The 18,727-nt window shown below is 53.3% G+C and overlaps 6 protein-coding genes across 6 annotated transcripts; 5 read left to right on the top strand and 1 right to left on the bottom strand.

The window, feature by feature from the left end:
* Nucleotides 1-289: 289 nt before the first annotated feature.
* cel74a-1 (Xyloglucanase) lies at nucleotides 290-2,646 on the top strand (the record flags this gene model as incomplete). Its single annotated transcript, XM_032027934.1, has 2 exons — nucleotides 290-609; nucleotides 660-2,646. 2 exons carry the CDS (start codon nucleotides 290-292, stop codon nucleotides 2,644-2,646), a joined length of 2,307 nt encoding a protein of 768 aa, XP_031892165.1.
* Nucleotides 2,647-4,009: 1,363 nt separating this feature from the next.
* Nucleotides 4,010-7,222, bottom strand: CGGC5_v008485 (Vegetative incompatibility protein HET-E-1; the record flags this gene model as incomplete). Its single annotated transcript, XM_032027922.1, has 1 exon — nucleotides 4,010-7,222. One exon carries the CDS (start codon nucleotides 7,220-7,222, stop codon nucleotides 4,010-4,012), a length of 3,213 nt encoding a protein of 1,070 aa, XP_031892164.1.
* Nucleotides 7,223-9,227: 2,005 nt separating this feature from the next.
* Nucleotides 9,228-9,801, top strand: CGGC5_v008484 (uncharacterized protein; the record flags this gene model as incomplete). The annotated part of the gene is made up of 2 exons (XM_032027910.1): nucleotides 9,228-9,581; nucleotides 9,745-9,801. The coding sequence occupies 2 exons, from the start codon at nucleotides 9,228-9,230 to the stop codon at nucleotides 9,799-9,801; spliced, it is 411 nt and encodes a 136-aa protein (XP_031892163.1).
* Nucleotides 9,802-10,748: 947 nt separating this feature from the next.
* xlnA-1 (putative endo-1,4-beta-xylanase A) lies at nucleotides 10,749-11,581 on the top strand (the record flags this gene model as incomplete). The annotated part of the gene is made up of 2 exons (XM_032027899.1): nucleotides 10,749-11,116; nucleotides 11,182-11,581. The coding sequence occupies 2 exons, from the start codon at nucleotides 10,749-10,751 to the stop codon at nucleotides 11,579-11,581; spliced, it is 768 nt and encodes a 255-aa protein (XP_031892162.1).
* A 2,455-nt stretch (nucleotides 11,582-14,036) lies between these two features.
* On the top strand, nucleotides 14,037-15,919 carry P450-1-9 (Cytochrome P450 monooygenase 1; the record flags this gene model as incomplete). The annotated part of the gene is made up of 6 exons (XM_032027888.1): nucleotides 14,037-14,432; nucleotides 14,492-14,594; nucleotides 14,646-14,714; nucleotides 14,772-15,374; nucleotides 15,428-15,666; nucleotides 15,722-15,919. 6 exons carry the CDS (start codon nucleotides 14,037-14,039, stop codon nucleotides 15,917-15,919), a joined length of 1,608 nt encoding a protein of 535 aa, XP_031892161.1.
* A 1,131-nt stretch (nucleotides 15,920-17,050) lies between these two features.
* CGGC5_v008481 (Zinc-type alcohol dehydrogenase-like protein) lies at nucleotides 17,051-18,178 on the top strand (the record flags this gene model as incomplete). The annotated part of the gene is made up of 2 exons (XM_032027876.1): nucleotides 17,051-17,651; nucleotides 17,706-18,178. The coding sequence occupies 2 exons, from the start codon at nucleotides 17,051-17,053 to the stop codon at nucleotides 18,176-18,178; spliced, it is 1,074 nt and encodes a 357-aa protein (XP_031891829.1).
* Between the last annotated feature and the right edge of the window lie 549 nt (nucleotides 18,179-18,727).

The raw sequence follows: 18,727 nt of genomic DNA, 5'->3' as shown, positions 1-18,727 counted from the left end.
CTGCCACTCTATCGGAGAGATCACTAACCAAGAGAAGAATACTGCCCGAAAGCGAGAGTGAGAAAAGTCCGTATGGACATGTAAATAGCAGACAAGGCCCCCAATTGAAGCTGTTTGCTCTTCCATCACCTGTTCAAACCAGTCCTTTCTTTTTTTTTCACTGACATTCGCTTTCATCGACACTCTTTTCGATCGACGACATTCGCTTCACCCTGGCTGGCCCATTCAAGATTTCACACATTCTTTAGAGACTCGAGTGACCAGACCAACCTACAAAACTACCCCGAAAATGAGAGGCGCCGGACTCATCCTGGCGGCGGCGGCATCCGCCCGCGCCGCCTGCGATTGGAAGAACGTCCACACTGGAGGCGGTGGTGGCTTCGTCCCGTCCATCCAATTCCACCCGACCGAGAAGGGCGTCGCTTTCGCCCGTACCGACATTGGTGGTCTCTACCGCCTCAACGACGACGAGTCTTGGACTCCCGTAACCGACGCGAACGGCTTTGCGCACGATGGCAACTGGAACCGATGGGGCATTGACGCGCTGGCCCTGGACCCTTCCGATGCGAACAAGGTGTACATCGCGGCGGGCATGTACACCAATGATTGGTACTTTCTGCGACGCACTCCGTGTGAGGAAACGTGGCTGACTATCTCAGGGACCCCAATAACGGAACCATCGCCCGCAGCTCCGACAAGGGCGAGACATGGGAGGTGACCACGCTCCCCTTCAAGGTCGGCGGCAACATGCCTGGACGCGGCATGGGTGAGCGTCTCGCTGTCGACCCCAAGAACTCTCAGATCCTCTACTTCGGTGCCCGCAGCGGCAAGGGCTTGTGGAAGTCTACCGACGGCGGTGCGACTTTTGACAAGGTCTCTTCTTTCGAGGCCGTTGGCACTTACCGTCCCGGTGCCGAGACGGATGCCTACAACGGCGATCTTCAGGGTCTGACCTTCGTCACTTTCGATGAGACCTCCGAGGCCGTCAACGGTGCCACCTCCCGCATCTTCGTTGGCACCGCCGACAACACCACTGCCTCCGTCTACGTTAGCACCGACGCCGGTGCTACCTGGGGCCCTGTTGCCGACCAGCCTGCCAAGTTCTTCCCCCACAAGGCCAGACTCTCTGTCGCCGAGAAGGTCATCTACTTCACTTACTCTGATGGTTCTGGCCCGTACGATGGCACTCAGGGTGCCGTCTACAGATACGACCTCACCTCCGGCAAGTGGACTGACATTACTCCTACCTCCGGCACCGACCTCTTCTACGGCTTCGGCGGTATTGCCGTCGATGCGCAGAAGCCTGGCACCATCGTCGTGGCTACCCTCAACAGCTGGTACCCCGATGCTCAGCTTTTCCGCTCCACTGACTCCGGCGCGACCTGGAAGAAGATCTGGAACTGGGGAGCTGACGGCAAGGTTGCGCCTCAGTACACCATCGGCGCCAAGAACGCCCCCTGGATCAAGACCAACTTCCTCGACGTCGACACCAAGAAGCTTGGCTGGATGATTGAGTCCCTCGAGATCGACCCCCACGACAGCGATAGATGGATGTACGGCACCGGCGTCACCATTTACGGCGGGCACGACTTGACCAACTGGGACAAGAACCAGACCATCACCATCGAGAGTCTCGCTTCTGGTATTGAGGAGATGGCTGTCTCGTCCCTGGCTTCTGCCCCCGGCGGCTCCGAGTTGCTCTTTGCCACTCTCGACAACAATGGTTTCACCTACGACTCCGTCGCTGATCTCAGCAAGGCTCCTCAGACTGCCTGGACCAACCCTTGGTGGTCTAGCAGTGTCTCTGTCGACTTCGCCGGCAACGACGTTACCAAGGTTGTTCGCATCGGTAAGGCCACCGGCACTCCTCAGCTCGCTCTTAGCAGCGATGGTGGTGCGACCTGGGCTGTCAACAACGCCACTGGCACCACTGCCGCTGATGGTACCGTTGCCTACTCTGCTGATGGCGACGTTATCCTTTGGTCTACTCTCACCGAGGGCGTCCTTGCCTCTCGCAACCAGGGCAAGCTCGAGAACGTCACTTTGCCTGCCAGCAGCGTTATCGCCAGTGACAAGAAGGCCGCCGGCGTCTTCTATGCCGGGTCCAAGTCCACCTTCTACGTCTCCACCGACGGTGCCGCCACCTTCACCGAGGCTTCTCTCGGTAACGTCACCGAGATCCGTCACATCGCTGCCCACCCCACCCAGGCCGGCGAGATCTGGGTTTCCACCGATGCCGGTATCTTCCACAGCACCGACTCCGGAAAGACCTTCTCCCCCCTGTCTTCCAGCCCCTCCAACGCCCACGCTGTTTCCGTCGGCAAGGGTGACGGCACTGCCTGGAACCTGTACGTCTTTGGCAACGGCTCCGAGGGCAAGAAGCTGTACGGCAGCGCTGATGGTGGTGCTACCTGGGTCGACATCCAGGGCTCCTACAGCTTTGGTGCTATTGACGGCGCTGCTCTTGTTGGTTCCGCCAACGAGGCCAACGTTGTCTATGTTGGTACCAACGGCCGCGGTGTCATGCACAGCTCGTGCCCGATCTCCAACTCTACTGCTGCGCCTGCTGCTTCCCCTGCCAGAAGACAGCTTCGCAGCCGTCCCATGAGGTTTGGAAGGGCCATTCACAACAAGCACATGCACTAGGCGGGTGATATGGAGAATAAAACGAAACACTTCACTTCTGATGTAGACATATTCTGGTCGAAACTCTTACATAGACTATTTTTCGAATTTTCAATACTTTTACTTCTGTTCAGAATCCACGTGTTAAACCCTCCTCAACCGTCTCTATCGTCAAAGACTCTGAAAACTTGTGCCTCTCAGACTCTTGATAGCTATGAGAATTTGACTTCTTCCCGTCCGTGTATGTTCTTGTCTTATTCGACCGTTTAGCGAGATGCATTACTCCTGGCAGGTATCCTCAGCATTGAACTTGCTCATTGGACCGAGACTCCAGAAATCCTGGGTTATGTTTCGACTGTGTTCAGAGACTCAAGACACATTGGGCTGGAGGCTGAATCGGATCGATTCACCGGAGTTGAATTATCGAAAACAATGATGAAGGAGAGGATAAGATATGGCCTCGTCAGCGAGAAGGGTGGTGAGAAGTTGCGGATGGGTGTTGGAAGTCAGGAGGAGACGAATTGGTTTAGCGGCAATCTTCGACGAGAGTGATATGTCTGCGCACGTTTTGATTCCAAGAAATTTGCGGAAATATAAAAACTTTGAGATACTTTAAACTTGAATCTCGACGCGTTGTTCATGAATCCAAACTGATGGCAGATACGCCCCCCTCCTAATTTTCCCAGGGAGAAGAAACGGGTCCAACGAGGCTCGAACCTCTTGCCTCCGGACGAAAGTTCTGATGACGATATTCTCGGGCTTAACAAACAGACGCATGCAATAAAGTGTGAAAGACAGCAAAGCCGCCTGGCTCTTCTTTTTCTACAAGGTAAGCGTGATGTGACTGAGATTAGAATAGGCTGCAATGGGTGGAGATACCGCTGCTGTTTCCCGAAGTTGTGGGTTCGCTCGCAAAAATAAGGTCAAATTAAGTACCCTCGAGTACCCACTTCTTTTCAAAAATGGACAACCCGACCCCCCCAAACCCAAACCCAAAGGAGGTCAACATAATCACACACAGCATCATGAGATCTAGCATCTGAGCTTGAGAGCTGTTGCGAAGATAAGGCGCAATTGCTGCTTAGCAATTGTGGTTCCACTTTTGCAACAAGAGCCTCGCTGTGATTGTACAACAGATATCATTAATATATGCTGTATTACGAATGTGTTGCGAGTTCTCAACTCTTTTTGCGATGAATTTTAAAGAATCACGAATATCAGCGCATACATCAAGTAAAAGCATCTAGAAGCCTGTTGCAATTTCTGTGATTCAGATTCGAAAGCAGTTCGAGATGTTTTATAATACACGAAGATTACCATGTGCTGTCACTCATGGTCCCCGAGCACAAACCTGGATTTGAATAAATAAAACCGGTCGAATAAACTATGCCGGCAACTCGGCACGCACTACATGGTTCTCCTCCCGCTTCCGAGGGGGCACAGAAACCTTTTCAGTATTGCTCCTCCAATGTGCCAGGCTTTGGGCCACAAGTGAATGATTTCTCAAGAACGCCATGCCTATTGGTGTCATGGGAGAATCCAACTCGGTCCATTCCATATCATCGGCGTTCTCTTCCTCCCACCACTCCTTGTGGGTCTTAAAAACGGCATACGCCAGAGAATGTTGATTCGCTCCAGACCTACTAAGAACTTCAACGCACTCAAGCTGCCCGCGGAGAGCCGCTAGATGGAGTGGTCGAAGGCCATGAAGGTGGATTGCCGGAGTATCCAAGTCTACGCCATGATATGCCATCTTCTGAAGGCATGCAGCATGGCCGAAAAAGGCCGCGAAGTGAGCAGGCGTGAGTCCCAACGTCGCTTTTCCGTCCGCTTTTGCACCAAGAGAAAGAAGCATCTCCACCACCCGTTCATGGCCTTGTCGGCAAGCAATATGCATAGGGGAGACGCCCATATTGTCTGGATGATCCAGATACCTCCGCATAATATGCAATTCCTCATACATCACGAGGATGCCGTTTGCAAATCCCGAGGCAGCTGCATGCCAGACCACTGATCTTTGGTTATGGTCGAAAAACACCCACTTCATCGGGTACATTTGTGCATTTCCCCTCATGGAATCACGGAATTCAATGTCTTTTCTGCACTCCTTCAGCAAAAATGACAACGCATTAATATTGCGCGTCGCTGCAGCCCTGTGCATTGGACGCTCCCCCAGCATGTTAGTGTCGTTCTCGTAATAGGTTAGTGACCTCCTCTTTGAGGTAAGTGCTCGCAGCGAGGCCTCCGAGAAACTGTCTGACATGACTAAAAGGTGTGACAGAGAATCAAGATATGGTGAAGTCGTAATCTCCAGCCACTTGGGGTCAATTTCCACGTATTTCTGTAAAGTGCCCAAAAGCTTGTCGTGCCCCATTATGGCGATTAGGTGAATAGGTGCTAAAGTTGTGCTTTCAGGTCTAAACTCCGCGTCGGGCATTATGGTTCCGCCAAGTTCAAGAAGATACTCTGTGAGGTCGACATGGCCACCAAAAACAGCCCAATGAAGCGGCGTGAACCCAAAGAAGTTTACCGTTCGGACGCCGAGAAGAGATTTGACTGGGCCCATTGTTTTGATAATGTCAAGATCCCCATCACGACAGCATTCCAGCAGTTTCTCGGCCTTCTGCTTGTCCGCCGAATCAACGCCTTCGTCCATATAAGTTTCAATGTGATCAGGAACCCTTTGGAGCAGATCGTTGGTGTAACTCAACAACTGCTCCGTCGGCCGGACCCTTACGACACGTTTGCCAAAGAAGGAGCCTTCCAAAAGGCTCAATGCCCCAAAGTCTTCGACCACAGAAGACTGAAAGACTCTCGCAAGCTTTTCGGCGCAGTCCACAGGCCCGGCGACCTCACGTGCAGGCGCAAAATCAAGAGCAGAATCTCGTTGCAAATGAAAGTAGCCAAGCTCTGGAACGTCCTCAACGGTGAGCGAGACGTAGCTGCGCCCATGTCTCACAATCTCGGAAACTTGTGCCACACACATATTCTGTGGGGAACCAAACACATCTGGATGAAGCTTCCCGTTTCTTGCCGATTCATCGGCCATTTCGAAAAGAGATTTCATGGAGAATTCTCCTTGGCGTTTTACGGGCATGCACCATGGTTTGTAATGCGCTCCGCCTGATGCCTTAATCCCCACGAAGACGGTAATTATACCGGAATCCCTTTCGAAACGAAGATCCTCGAGTTCGATGATTCCCATGACACCTCCAACTTGGGCATATGTCGATTTCAATATCCATGCAGATGAATCCCATCGATTGCGGGGATAGGCATAGTTTACACGGCGGGGGCCAAGGGAATCCGGATTGACATTGAAATCTGGCACCAAGTGAACAGGGTTTTGGCGGACGTTGACAGTTTTGTAACCTTCCTCAGCCAATGGTACCTCAAGGCCGGGAGGCTTGAGAAGTTCAATGGTTTCGGGAAGTATACGCGCATATTGATTTCCCCAAAGGCGTTTCAGATAGATGGCGGGAGAGCTTTCCACGCCTTGTATTGTTCTGCTGCAGTCCAGAATGGCGTGGAACCTGTCCGAGGATTGCGATCCACCCAGACCGTGTATTGGTCGAAAATATAGCTTGAGATTGAGGCCTTGATTGGAGATCGTTGTCGGCATCATCTCTCCAGAAAGCAGTGGTGGCAATGGTCTGATTCCTGTACTCTTCAAGAAGTGCATGGGAGAGTCTGCCAAAAGGCCCGATAGATGATCCTCTGTACTTGTGTTTTTCGAAGGCCGCAAATCAGCCTTTGTCCATGCAAAGATTGACTGATCGTCTGTTTCTCTCATGATGGCCTCTTGTAATCGAACAAAGGCGCGTGACCCTTCTCCGTAAAGGAGGGGCATGTTCACCGAGAATACTCCCAGTAGGCAATATGCCAAATCCTCGACCCTGGTTGTTTTTCGGAGAGCAGCCCAGCTCATTCTCGTGGCAACACTCAGATCTTGTGGTCCCAAGCTGCCATCGAGCACTCGTTCATCTATCCCAGTGATCTCTCCAAGGATGTCAGGCCCGACAAGGTTGTTGGATGAGGCATTGAGTTGATGCCCAACCTTGCTCCCGAGAAAATCCCACTCAGCTGAGTAGAATTTCATGTTTCCTGGCACAATGAGTTCCTGCAGTGTCCATCCCCTCGTAAACCAACGAGACTTTCTAATCATGGCCTCTTGCCATGCCCTTCCGTTGTTGCGCGTAGAGACGTCAGACAAGAAGGCATAGCAGATGTCAGCGCCCTGGTACCATTGGTACATAGAGTTGATGGCTTCGGAGAGTTCGGCAGACGAGGACTTATCGATGCAGCAGGTATCGATCCAGATGTGATCGTATCTGTCAGAAAGCGCTCGCTTGGCTGCTTGTTCAACCTTAAGAAACCCCTTCTTTGTCTTCACCTGGCTGGAAAATTGGTATCCGTTCTTTGCCTTGAGAAGACTCCCCATCGTTTTGATTTGGCTGTAGATCTGGTCCAATTGGGGATTTAGATCCTGGTAGGTGATCTCTTCCTCTCCCCAAGTATGTGACAATATGGCGTACGGCGGTATGGCGTCGTTGTTGAACTCAACAACCCGAAGGGTTCTCGCATCAAGCAAGCGCATCCTATGATATTGCTGATGAGAGCAGCTTGAGCGTCAAACACACGTTTCCAGTAGGTCGGGCTGGTATGTTTCTCGAACGCTGATCAACGCCACTGGAAGTGACTTGGAAGACGTTGATAGGTAGTCTCTGCAAAGGAGAAACAGAAGAGTCGATATGCTTGCGGGCGGTCTCGATGGTTGTAGCACTATCCACACATGTAGTTGCACATGGCGATAGTTTGACATGCTCTTGCGAAGCGGAAGCATGAACTACTCGTCGTGTTCTGCAAAACCAAAACCCCGCTACCGCGTCGCTTAAATGCAGGCAAGTCACTCGTCATCCTGCAAATTGCAGATAGCGCTTCTGGCAGCTAGCGTGGTCAGCCTGCAAGCCCGTCAGCACTCGATACGTGCGATTGGCTCTTGCAATCTGCATGCCGTGATTATCGTTGCGCAGCAAATCAAGATCGAGCATTATCTGTTGCCTGATCTTACCCACTTTTATCTCGGTCTGCTTTCTTTTTCTGGCCCTCAGTGGTTTAGGTTGCATCTGTCATCATTAACTCATGTACTTGAGGGTAGATCTTCACAATGCAATGTCCGGCGTGGGTCGTGAGCTGCAAGCGCAGCAACTTGGGTACAATATCCTGAATATGTCAGGATCCTATTAGCCATGTTTGAAATGGGCACATCAGAAGATAGCTTCGATACAAGCCCAGTGCAGAATCGGCCCACATCGAAAGCCTCATGTTTAGCTTTAGTCAAAATGACCCGAATAGACTTCGAAACTAGCATTCAGGACTCACCTTGTCCCCTTTATGGGTGTACGCAACACGCAAATGGATTGAAGTTTGAGTCAATACCATCGGATAGTTTCGGTTGGCCCTATTAAGGTGAAGATCGCAGTGGAGAGGGCCCCAACGCCTTGGAACATTGCAAAGCATCAGTCCGCATCGAATCCAAAAACTGTCATCAAAACAAGATGGTTAATAGATTTCAGGCTTCCCACAGAATGTCAGTCATGAGAACGGGCTCTGTAATAAAACGCACTGAACCAATTTGCATTTCGAAAGTGCCTGGAAACGGAAAAGGGGCATCGTTCCGAGTTTCTTGATTGCAGGTAAGGATGCGAGCTTCATGATGTGAGGCACTTAGTTGCTAAGGTGGAGGAAACCATACACCAGCAAGACCTTACGCATATCACACCATCGCTCGCCTTGGCCATTGTGATTGTATGATTCAGTGTCCAGTCATACTAATAACTTCATGTCCAAGCAGTCTTTGCAAAGCCCTCCCAACGACCAAAGGTTGCACAGTGAAACGTACTGTCCTGAGACCGACTTGAGACCTGGTGCATCGCCGCTTTTGGAAAGTACTTGTACATCTTGGTTCGATTTTTCGTATGTTCTTCACATTGTGTTCTGGTTCTAAGACAAGGTTTTATATCAACCTGAGTTGTGTGGTGTGTGTGCCATTCCACGAAGCCGTAAGCCTTCTCTTACGTCTGCACACTAGCCGTGCATGAATATTTCCCAGCACAGGTGAAAGACCTATCCTATTATCCTCTCCTTCCAGACATCGAGTGGTCGGCCATGGTCATTTTCATGGCAGAAGGCGGAGATAATCAAGATGTTCGTAGAAGCCACTTGGTTTACATGTGTATTAGTCCAATGAGTGTGCCTTCCAGGGCATACGCTCCATCCGAAAGCTGTAAGCAACAACAAGTCTCAGTGCAACGAGTTCACCATCGTCGTAATGTTGGGCAAGGGGTAATGTGGGAATTAAGAAGTGGGCTGTAAACTGCGTTTTGGACTTGCATGTGTTACTCGGGATGGATCTTAGCAACCCCATTCGTAAGCGAGGTCAAACAACAAGACCCAAGTGTTCAAATATAAATAGACCAATAAAGACTGCCTCAAATACCCCTCTTTTGCAGGTGTTCACGTTCATTAAATATAAGACTAAAGGCACTGCAACATACCTTTGATTCTCCCCTGAAACCTACTGATCAATTCTACACCTCAACATGCAGACCGCGTTCTTTCTGCTGTCAGGAGCCACTGTTGCTCTCGTAATGGGAGCCTCGATCACGATGCCACGTAACGACGGTTACAAGATTGATGACTTGGGCGACGGCATTTTCACTGCATCTTTCAGTGAAGGTGGTCTCGTTAATGTCACTCGAATCGACGACATCAAAGTTCCCGTCGTCACCGAATTCCTGCCTCGAATTGGGCCAACCCGCCGAGACATGCCAATCACGAGGTTTGGCTGCTACCGTGAATCCGTAAACCAAGGCGACTGGGAGAATGTCAGAACCAACTTCAAGAACTTTTGCGACGGCGGAGCTGTCATTCCTGGCGGTGGTCTTCAGTACGCCGTAAGTGGCAAGCAAGTCGCGTTTGCATGCTCGTGGGGAGGAAACAACCCATGTAGTGGTGGCGAGTTCGACGAATTCCTTGATTACATCAAAAAAAAATTGCGGGGGCTGGTATGGAGGCTGGGTGGACATGGACAGTTGGGCGAAGCAATATGGTATGCAGCAGAAGGGCGAGGCGATCTGCGGCAAGGCTGATCGCGTTCAATGGCCAAAGCTGTAAGCATTCATGTTTGGTGTAGCCTTCCAATATGGGAAGACAGACGACTTCTGACGGTGTCTCTCATTTTGTAAATTCACTTTAAGCTATGGGCGCCCAGGTGTATGAATTCAACATTCATTTCACCCAGCGGCGCTGAATTACCAATGTCAGTGTTTGTGCCACCAAGATTATCACGTCACCGATTCCGAGGAGAACTTTATCCGGCTGTCACACGTGATTATTTGTCCTGTGAAAAGATTGCTCTACTCAAGACCGACACCGAACATCGCGAGCTCCTCGCATCCCTTGTGGCTACAGGCCATCTCCACAAACGATCCCCGTTAATCTCTAAGAAACCAAGGAGGAGACCGGCTACCGGCGGCTTGCGTTCTGTTAGGAGAGGAATATCCTTGGAAGAGGCCGTGTTAGGTTTCGTCATGTTGTCGATTAAATGTCTAGGCAAGGAAGAGCTTGGGGCTAGAAGTGTTCGTGACGTTGCCGTTGGCCACAAGAATGCCAACCATGCGACTTTCTTCCTTTTGGTCCAAATCACCTTAGTGAGCGTTTCCAGAGATGCTTGGCATTGGAAATGACAAGAACCCCCAGCCTGAAGCGAAAGCTTGTTTTGATAGCAAGCGCCATATCACGAACCACACACGGCAGGGGTCTCGGAGCTTTCCCGATATTTGCAGAGCTCATGGGCCCAACGGTCCGGATTACTGCTTTGGCCATCATTCATCTAATTGGCACATTGCAACATGCGATGGCGCAAATTACCCTGTCGCAGCGGTTAAATCTTTGGTTCCCATTTTCGTATCAACTGAAGTGATGGAGTCCGAGGTACGAGCAAACAAAACTTCACGATCTATATAAGAAGCCCTTTGCATGCTGTTGACCTAATGTTAACAGCACACTCAGCAATCACTTTCCCATCCGCTCTTTTACTTCACACTCGTTCACTTGCCGCCATGAAGCTCTTGAACCTCGCCTTCTTGACTCTCGCCGCCGGCGGCGCCTTGGCCGCACCTGCCGCGTCGGCAGAGCAGGTCGCCTCTGTGGGCCTGCGCTCCCGTTCCCCCGAGTTCTTCCAGGCTATCCACGACATGATTAACTCGACCGCTGAGGAGGATGGATTCAACATCGAGAAGCGTGGCACTACCACTCTCACCTCGAGCAAGGACGGCGTCAACGCCGGAGGGTTCTACTACTCGGTCTACAGCCCCAACGGCGCCACTGTCAAGTACACCAGCGACGACAACAGCGGCGCGTGGGGACTCGACTGGACTTGCAAGGCCGAGTTCCTGGCCGGCAAGGGTTACAGGTCTACTACCCCTCGGTAAGTGCTCAAACACTGGCATGTTCCGGTTCTTTCTTCAAAAGACTGATCATGCTGTACCACAGTTCTCTCACGTACTCCGGCTCTTTCAAGGCCAGCGGCGACTGGACCCTGGCAGCCTACGGCTGGACCACCAACCCCGTGACCGAGTGGTACGTTGTCGACGCCCACGGCTCCGGCACCCCTGGCAACGGCAAGCCAGTCGGCACAGTGACCAGCGACAGCGGTACATACGATGTTTACGACCTGTACTACTCCAACGTCCCCGAGATCTACGGTGCCACCTCGTTCCACCAGTACTGGTCTGTCCGCCGCGCTCAGCGCACCACCGGCGGTACGATCAATGTCGCTAAGCACGTCAGCGGCTGGAAGTCTCTTGGCCTCAAGCCTGGAGCTCCTGTGTTCCAGATGCTCACCCTTGAGGGCTTTTCTGGGAGTGGTTCTCTGTCTTTCAAGACTAGTTAAAGGGCTTGATCATTAAAACGCTTGCTGAGCGAATGCTGTTCACGAGTCCGAAGTCTCCTTGGTGAGCACTGCGTGTCACTGAGAGGCGTGTTCGTGTTTACGCGACATGACCCCATTTACTTCCTTTCACTTCGTACCGTGTTTATCGCGGGTTTTATTCGAGCAAATTCGTACGTAAATCAATTAGACATTTTGCCTTTGGATTATCTATGACGCATTCTTTCTGTTGAACGCGCTGCTGAGTCTCTTGAGGCCAGGCCCGGTATCAGTTAAACCCGAACCATTTCTGTCTTTCTTACTATTTGTCACTGATTTTAGATCGCGAGTTCCAGAGTTTCTTCCAGCAGGGCAGTGATTTCTCATACGCCATCTTCTGTTCGTCAAAGCGATTGCCTGCCGTGGGCTACAACTTTGGAGCAGCAAACCTTACTTCTGTGTCGTTCCATTTTCCTCCTATCCATTCTATAGCAATATTTACGAGGACGTAGAGTGTACATACAGCTACCTTGGGAAACTTCTAGCAATTATCCAAAAAGAGCCTCGAAGCATCACACCATTGGCCGAAGCCGTATCGGCCCTGACCAGGCACGGGACACCACCACCTGTGTCGCACTCGGTATGGAGGGCAGAACATCCTCGGTCGATTAGGTCATTGCTGGGGGTCCCGGACTGTCTGTCGCCCAGTGAGCTATGAATATCCCATCAACGGCGATAACCCCCCAAACTCAGCTGAAGTTGTCTCGGGAAGCATATCTAAACTCTTAGCAAAGCCGTTGCACCTAACCCACGTGCAGGCAGAAACGTTACCGACCGGCAGCCGGAAGATACGTATCTCCTCGCACTGTGAGGGTGTTCATACGTCGAGATCAGCCTCGCAAACTCAAACCAACGTCCCGTCCCGTCTGGCTTGGACTCACTCTATTGGGAAAAAGGCCTCTTCATTCCAGGTCTGAAGATGGACCGACTGGAGAGGGAAAACATTGCCTGTTTTTCATCGTGCCTCTCGCTCATTGGTGCAGAAGGTCATGCATGTTTCAGCCACCGACCGTTTCTTTCTGTGTTCCGCCAATGAAACAGGACGAACAAATCATGTTTCACATAGACGTTGGAACGGTTGTTCGATGCCGAGAAGAAGGAAAAGACGAAAGAGATGTTTACCTGAGGGCTTCTGATACAGAGATCATCAGCATCGATCCAGAACAACATCGTTCCTTGTTCATTTGTGTGCACCCTCCAAGCTGCCCTGCCATGACTCGGCCGTCTGCTCCTCCGTTACTCAGCCCCCCGACAACGTGCCACGCCACTTTCACATCCTCCAGCTGAACGAGGAAAACGAACGGTGTTAGTGCAGGTCGCGCAAGCGCAATGTCGAGGTGTGTTACGGGTCTGGTCTCTCCCCGTGACTGTAGAAGAGAACAGTCGATAGTTTGAATGAAATCTCAGGTTTGTTCTCGTGCCCTGTTGGAAATTCCGCAAAGTTATATCTTGGCACCTAAAATGGACTTCACTCAATCATCGGCGGCGGACGCCCGGCCGTGTGGGTTCTCCGCACGTCTCCGGAACTGACTCCGGACTCCTCCCAACACATCTCCGTGACGTCCGTGGCGCGACCCAAATCCTGCAGCCGCTCGACCCCCCACGAAGGTTTTCCCCTTACAGCACAATCGTTCTCGCTGCTGCGGCGAAGCACTGCTGCACTTGGGGGGAGGGGATCAGTCTGTTTTTCCTTCCGAAGGGCCTCGAATAAGCAACCCGTTCCTCCTTCTGGGCGCCTCTGTCAGGTCGCGCCCCCCGTGCCCTGCGCACCACCACTCTCTCGCCCACCCACTCCCTGCAACGGCTCTTCCCAACTTTCCGTCGTGCATCTCTCTCGCATTCACTCACACAGCTGCTGCTACTGCTGCTGCTGCTGCCTTTCCTCTCACGATCGGCGCTGAGATCGTCCGAGGATGCGGTCCATGCGCCGAGACAGCACAAACGACAGGACCTTGGCGGACTGTGCGGCTGCGTCTTCCTTGAAACCAAACACCGTCCATCCAGCTGTCAACGCCCAGCAGGCCGCACGCCGGTCCCAGTAGCAGAGAGTGACAGTGACGGAGAGAGGCGGAAAGGGCTCTCTGTCTGTCTGCTAGCCTCCAAGAAGCTCTCGAGCTCATTTTTGTGTCGATTGGCGTTTCGCCGACATTGCCAAGATGCGTCCGTCCAGGTCTGCCCGTTCCGACGCGCTGTCCACCTCGGTCTTCCCTTTTCTTTGAGCTTCCCCATCGTTTGTTTTCCCTTGACCGTTGGCGTCTTTTTGTTTCCAACTTCTGTTCTAGACCAAAATAGTTGTGCCTCTATTTTTCTTTCCTTTGAGTGTGTGTGTACCTTTCTCTTTTCCATTACTCCCCCTTGCAGAGGGAAGCTTTGTCCACACCACCAAGATTCGACAGGCGAAACCATCCTGATCGGAATCATGGCTACCGCCAACGAATCTCTCTACTCTCAATCATGGGGTCCTCTCGACACCCTCCAGGCCATCCCGGGCCCGCTCGAGAAGCCGGTGCCGTACTTCATCACAGCATTCCTCCTCTTCATCTTCTACTTCTCCGTCCAGCAGGAGAAGCCGTCGATCGCGTCAAATGCGCCGATGCTGGCACCGAAGCCCAGGTGGGATTTCACAGGATTGAAGGTCAAATATGATTTCGCCGTCTTTGGCCGCGCCGTCATGATTTGGAGGGCGAGGCAGAAGCCCGACGAGCCGTACCAGGTCAACACCGAGACTGGCGAGTTGACGATCCTGCCGCCGATTCCGTACGCCAACGAGATTCGCAACCACGACGACCTCAGCTTCGACCGTGTGCTCGACAAGGTTGGTCTTTCCAGAGAAGAGGAATTTTTGGAGATGGGAATGCTCACATTCTGGTGTAGAATTTCCATGCATACCTCCCCGGTTTCGAGCCGCTGAGGGAGAAGAACCCGTACAAGCCGGCGCTGAAGCACGTCATCCGAACGAGACTCACCCAGTTCCTCGGTAAGACAGACATCTCACGTCCGCAAAGACCTGCGCTAACTTTGAGACCAGCCAAGTTGACGGTCCCGATGACTGATGAGACAACAAAGGCCCTCAACGACATCGTCGGCGATGACCAAGGTATGTTGTAGCACGTTTTGATGCACAGCGTTCACACAGCCCTGACTCGGAAAACAGAATGGAAGCCCCTCGTCGTCAAGCAAAACATGGTCAAGATCGTCGCCCGCGTCTCAACCCGCATCTTCGGCGGAGAGGAGCTCGCCCGCAACGACAAGTGGCTCAAGATCACCTCCGAGTACGCGCGCACCGCCTTCTTCGCGTCCGAGCTGCTGCGCATCTTCCCCAAGTCCATCCGCTTTGTCGTCCACCAGCTCAACCCCTTCAGCTGGAAGCTGCAGGGCCAGATGAACGACGCGCGCCGCATCATCAACCCCGTAGTGGCGAAGCGCCGCCAGGCCAAGAAGGCCGCCGAGGACGCCGGCGAGGACGAGCCCGAGTACAACGACTGTCTCGAGTGGTGCGAGGAGGCGTCCGAGGAGCCCATCGCCGACCCTGCCGTCCCGATGCTTGGGCTTTCGTTTGCCGCTATTCACACCACCGCCGATGTTGTTACGCAGTCCATGATTGATCTTGCCCGCAACCCCGAGTACTTCGACGTTCTCCGCAAGGAGATCGGCGATGTGATCCGCACCGATGGATGGAACAAGATGGGCCTGTACAAGATGAAGGTTCTTGATTCGTTCCTCAAGGAGGTCCAGCGCATCAACCCCATCAGCATGGGTGAGTTCATCTCCGATCTCTTGTTACATGACTTGCGCTAACACTGTGTACAGCCGCCATGCACCGCGAAGCCACCAAGCCCGTCACCCTCTCTAACGGCCTCGAGCTCCCCGTTGGCGCGCGCATCACCGTCAGCTGCCAGCAAATGTGGAGCTCGCAAGTCTACCCGGATCCCCAGCGCTTCGACGCCTACCGCTACCTCCGCCTGCGCGAGAGGCTCGGAGCCGGCAACGACGGCGCCGCCCATTTCGTGTCCACATCGCCCGAGCATCTCGGTTTCGGCCACGGCCAGGTAAGTTGCTTCTCTAGTAACTCATCTCGCATTGCAAATGGCTAACATACATCAGCACGCTTGCCCCGGCCGCTTCTTCGCCGCCAACGAGATCAAGATTATCCTCTGCCACCTCATCATGAAGTACGACTGGCGCCTGACGGGCGGTGACTACAAGCCGAAGACGACAACCTTCGGCCTGACCAATGAGACCGACGCCAAGGCGACGGTCGAGATCCGGCGGAGGGAGATTGACGTGAGCCCCAAGGCGTAAACGGAAACGCTGTGAAAACGGACAGCAAGAGTGAGTGGCTCTGTGCGCTGTAGCTGATGCAAACACTCGGACATATGGCATTTTTTGTGGGAAATTGTTTGCAGCATCGGGGGAAGTGGTTGGGAGATGCATGTTCAGGTTGTTTCTGGCGGGAGGGGGGCGGGCGATGTGTAATCTGGAAAGGTCGGACGATGGTCATAGCAATGAGCCACTCAGATTGGAGCTCGTCGGCGTTCAATAGATTCATTATTATTTTTTGTTTGTAAACACAACTTAGGTCATCTTCAGCTCCAGATGAAATTGCAATATGGCTGCGATTTGTGACGAGTTATTTTGAAATGCAGCCCTCCACTTGCGACAGAAAAGGCTCTCATGTTGTGATTTGGTGTGTCACACATGTGCTTGATCAAGCTTTGTTGAGGGCACATGCTTCGTCTGATCCACGGGCCGCGATTACTAGACACCACGTTGCGCCGCAGGTCACGTACTGGCTCTGCTTCACCGGCGGTTGTGGTCAATCCCGCGCACGGGAAATATCTTCAAGGAGCTCTGACAGATTGAAGAAGCGTTGCGGCCTTCTGTGCAGAGAAGCATGCTCGGGTGGCGATGATGTAGAGCGTTGGCTGGCTTTGGCCCGTTGGCCCGTTTTCGCTCATCCAACGACGACGTTATTTGTAATGAACAGGAAATGATGGTCCAATAGATGATCGGACACAAACGTCTTGGTCTGGGCTCTCTGCCGTGTGTCCTCCAACAAATCGGAGGATATCGACTGCTGGTTTGACGAGACTTAGCGCACGGTAACGAACGCTCATCGACATAGCTGACCGGCGTGGGTGAACAGCTACCGTAAAGATCACATCATGTCTCGGTGAATGATCCCGGAACGCCGAAGATGTCCGGCACAATTGACTCGGTGCCGCCCCCGGGTTCAAGAAACACATCGAACATCGCCGGGGTCCCCGCCCGGTCCACACCGCAGTCCACCAGCCAGCGGAGACAAGCCGGATCTGATTTCTAATACGTGCGTCATAAATCCAGGCCCGGCGACAACGATTTCTCACGAAAGAAGGCTGTTCCTCACAAACGTTTCGCAACACTCTCACTCATCTCACATCACCAGCAACCAAGATGGCCCCTACCGAAGTCCAGCGCTGGCAAACCCGCCAAGATGGCCTCGCCAACCTCTTCCGCGCAACAGCCCCCCTCCCCTCCCCGGGGCCCAACGAGGTGCTCGTCAAGATCAACGCCGTCAGCTTCAACTACCGCGACACCGAGGTCGCCATGGGGCTCTACAGCCACCACAAGACAATCAACCCCGAAGCCACGGAGCCGCTCGTCCCGGCGTCCGACATGTGCGGCTCCATCGCCGCCGTGGGCCCGGACGTGAGCGGCTGGACCGTCGGCGACCGCGTCGTGTCCATCTTCAACCAGACGCACCTCGCGGGCCAGATCAAGGCCGCCGACATGAAGTCTGGGCTGGGGTTCCCGTTGGAGGGCGTGCTGCAGACGTACCGCGTGTTCCCCGCGACGGGCCTGGTGCGCGCGCCGAAGCATCTCAGCGACGAGGAGGCGGCGTGTCTGCCGATTGCGGCGGTGACGGCGTGGATGGCGATTAACCAGTTCCGACCGCTGGGACAGCCGGGAGGTGAGGGGGAGGTGGTGGTGTGTCAGGGGACTGGGGGCGTTGCTATCTCCGGGTTGCAGATTGCCAAGGCGGCCGGGGCGAAAGGTATGTTTATAATGTCATGAGATTGTGAGAAGAGGCTGATTTTGATGATTCAAGTCCTCATCACGTCCTCCTCGGACGCGAAGCTCGAAAAGGCCAAGGCCCTCGGCGCGGACTACACGGTCAACTACCGCACGCAGCCCAACTGGGACGAGACAGTCAACTCCGTCACGAACGGCGAGGGCGCGGACATCATCCTCGAGACGGGCGGGGCCAAGACGCTGCGGCGGTCGTTCGAGGCGATCGGGTTCGGCGGGACGATCGCGTGCATCGGGTACCTCTCGGGCAAGGTGGACTCGGAGGAGGACCGGACCAACGTCAACCTGCTGGCGCTGCGCAAGACGGTGACTCTCAAGGGCCTGATCAACGGCCCGCGGGAGCGGTTCGAGGAGATGGTGGCGTTCTACGAGGACAAGGGCATCAAGCCGGTTGTCGACCGCGTGTTTGCGTTTGGGGAGGCGGACGAGGCGTTGCGGTACCTGTACAGCGGCGGCCACTTTGGCAAGGTCGTGGTCAAGGTGCAAGAGTAAGATGACCTGGGTTATGTCGCATTAACGGAATGAAACCGTGGTTGATGAGTTTGTTGTTCGATGTGACCATGTGAAATATGCTTACAGATTGTGAAGATGGCGAGAGTGTCATGCCACTGGGACCAAGCCGAGGCATGTCCGGGGTCCTCGGACGATGAAAGGTTCCCCGCACAATGAAGAAACGCGAAAAGACATGGGGAAATTTGGGGGAGAACAGGGACCCTGAACTGACTCGATGCAGCATGGAACACCTTTGGCCCCTGCAGCTCGCCGTTTTTAGCTGCGTTTTCCCAGATTCCGGATGCCAGAGCTTCTTCTTTTGTTCGGCCGACCGAGAGCTGTCATGGAGAGCCTCTGCTTCCTGATCATCCACCATCTTCACAAGCACATCGCCTGTCAGATGCAACAACAGGGGAGTACCCATCGTTGCTCCTCGTATTAATAAAAGGCATCCTCCTATGCCGTAGATAACAGGAAGAGAGGAATAAACTCCCCGAGCTCCCCACGCGCCGGAACAGACGGCGTCGCAGATCGGCCTTCCGCGGACCT

This window comes from Colletotrichum fructicola, assembly GCF_000319635.2.
Source record: "Colletotrichum fructicola Nara gc5 chromosome Unknown KSG_Nara_v1_contig04, whole genome shotgun sequence".
NCBI classification, from domain to species: Eukaryota; Fungi; Ascomycota; class Sordariomycetes; order Glomerellales; family Glomerellaceae; genus Colletotrichum; species Colletotrichum fructicola.
The sequence above is the reverse complement of the archived record's forward strand: the minus strand, read 5'-3'. Positions and strand labels throughout refer to the sequence as shown.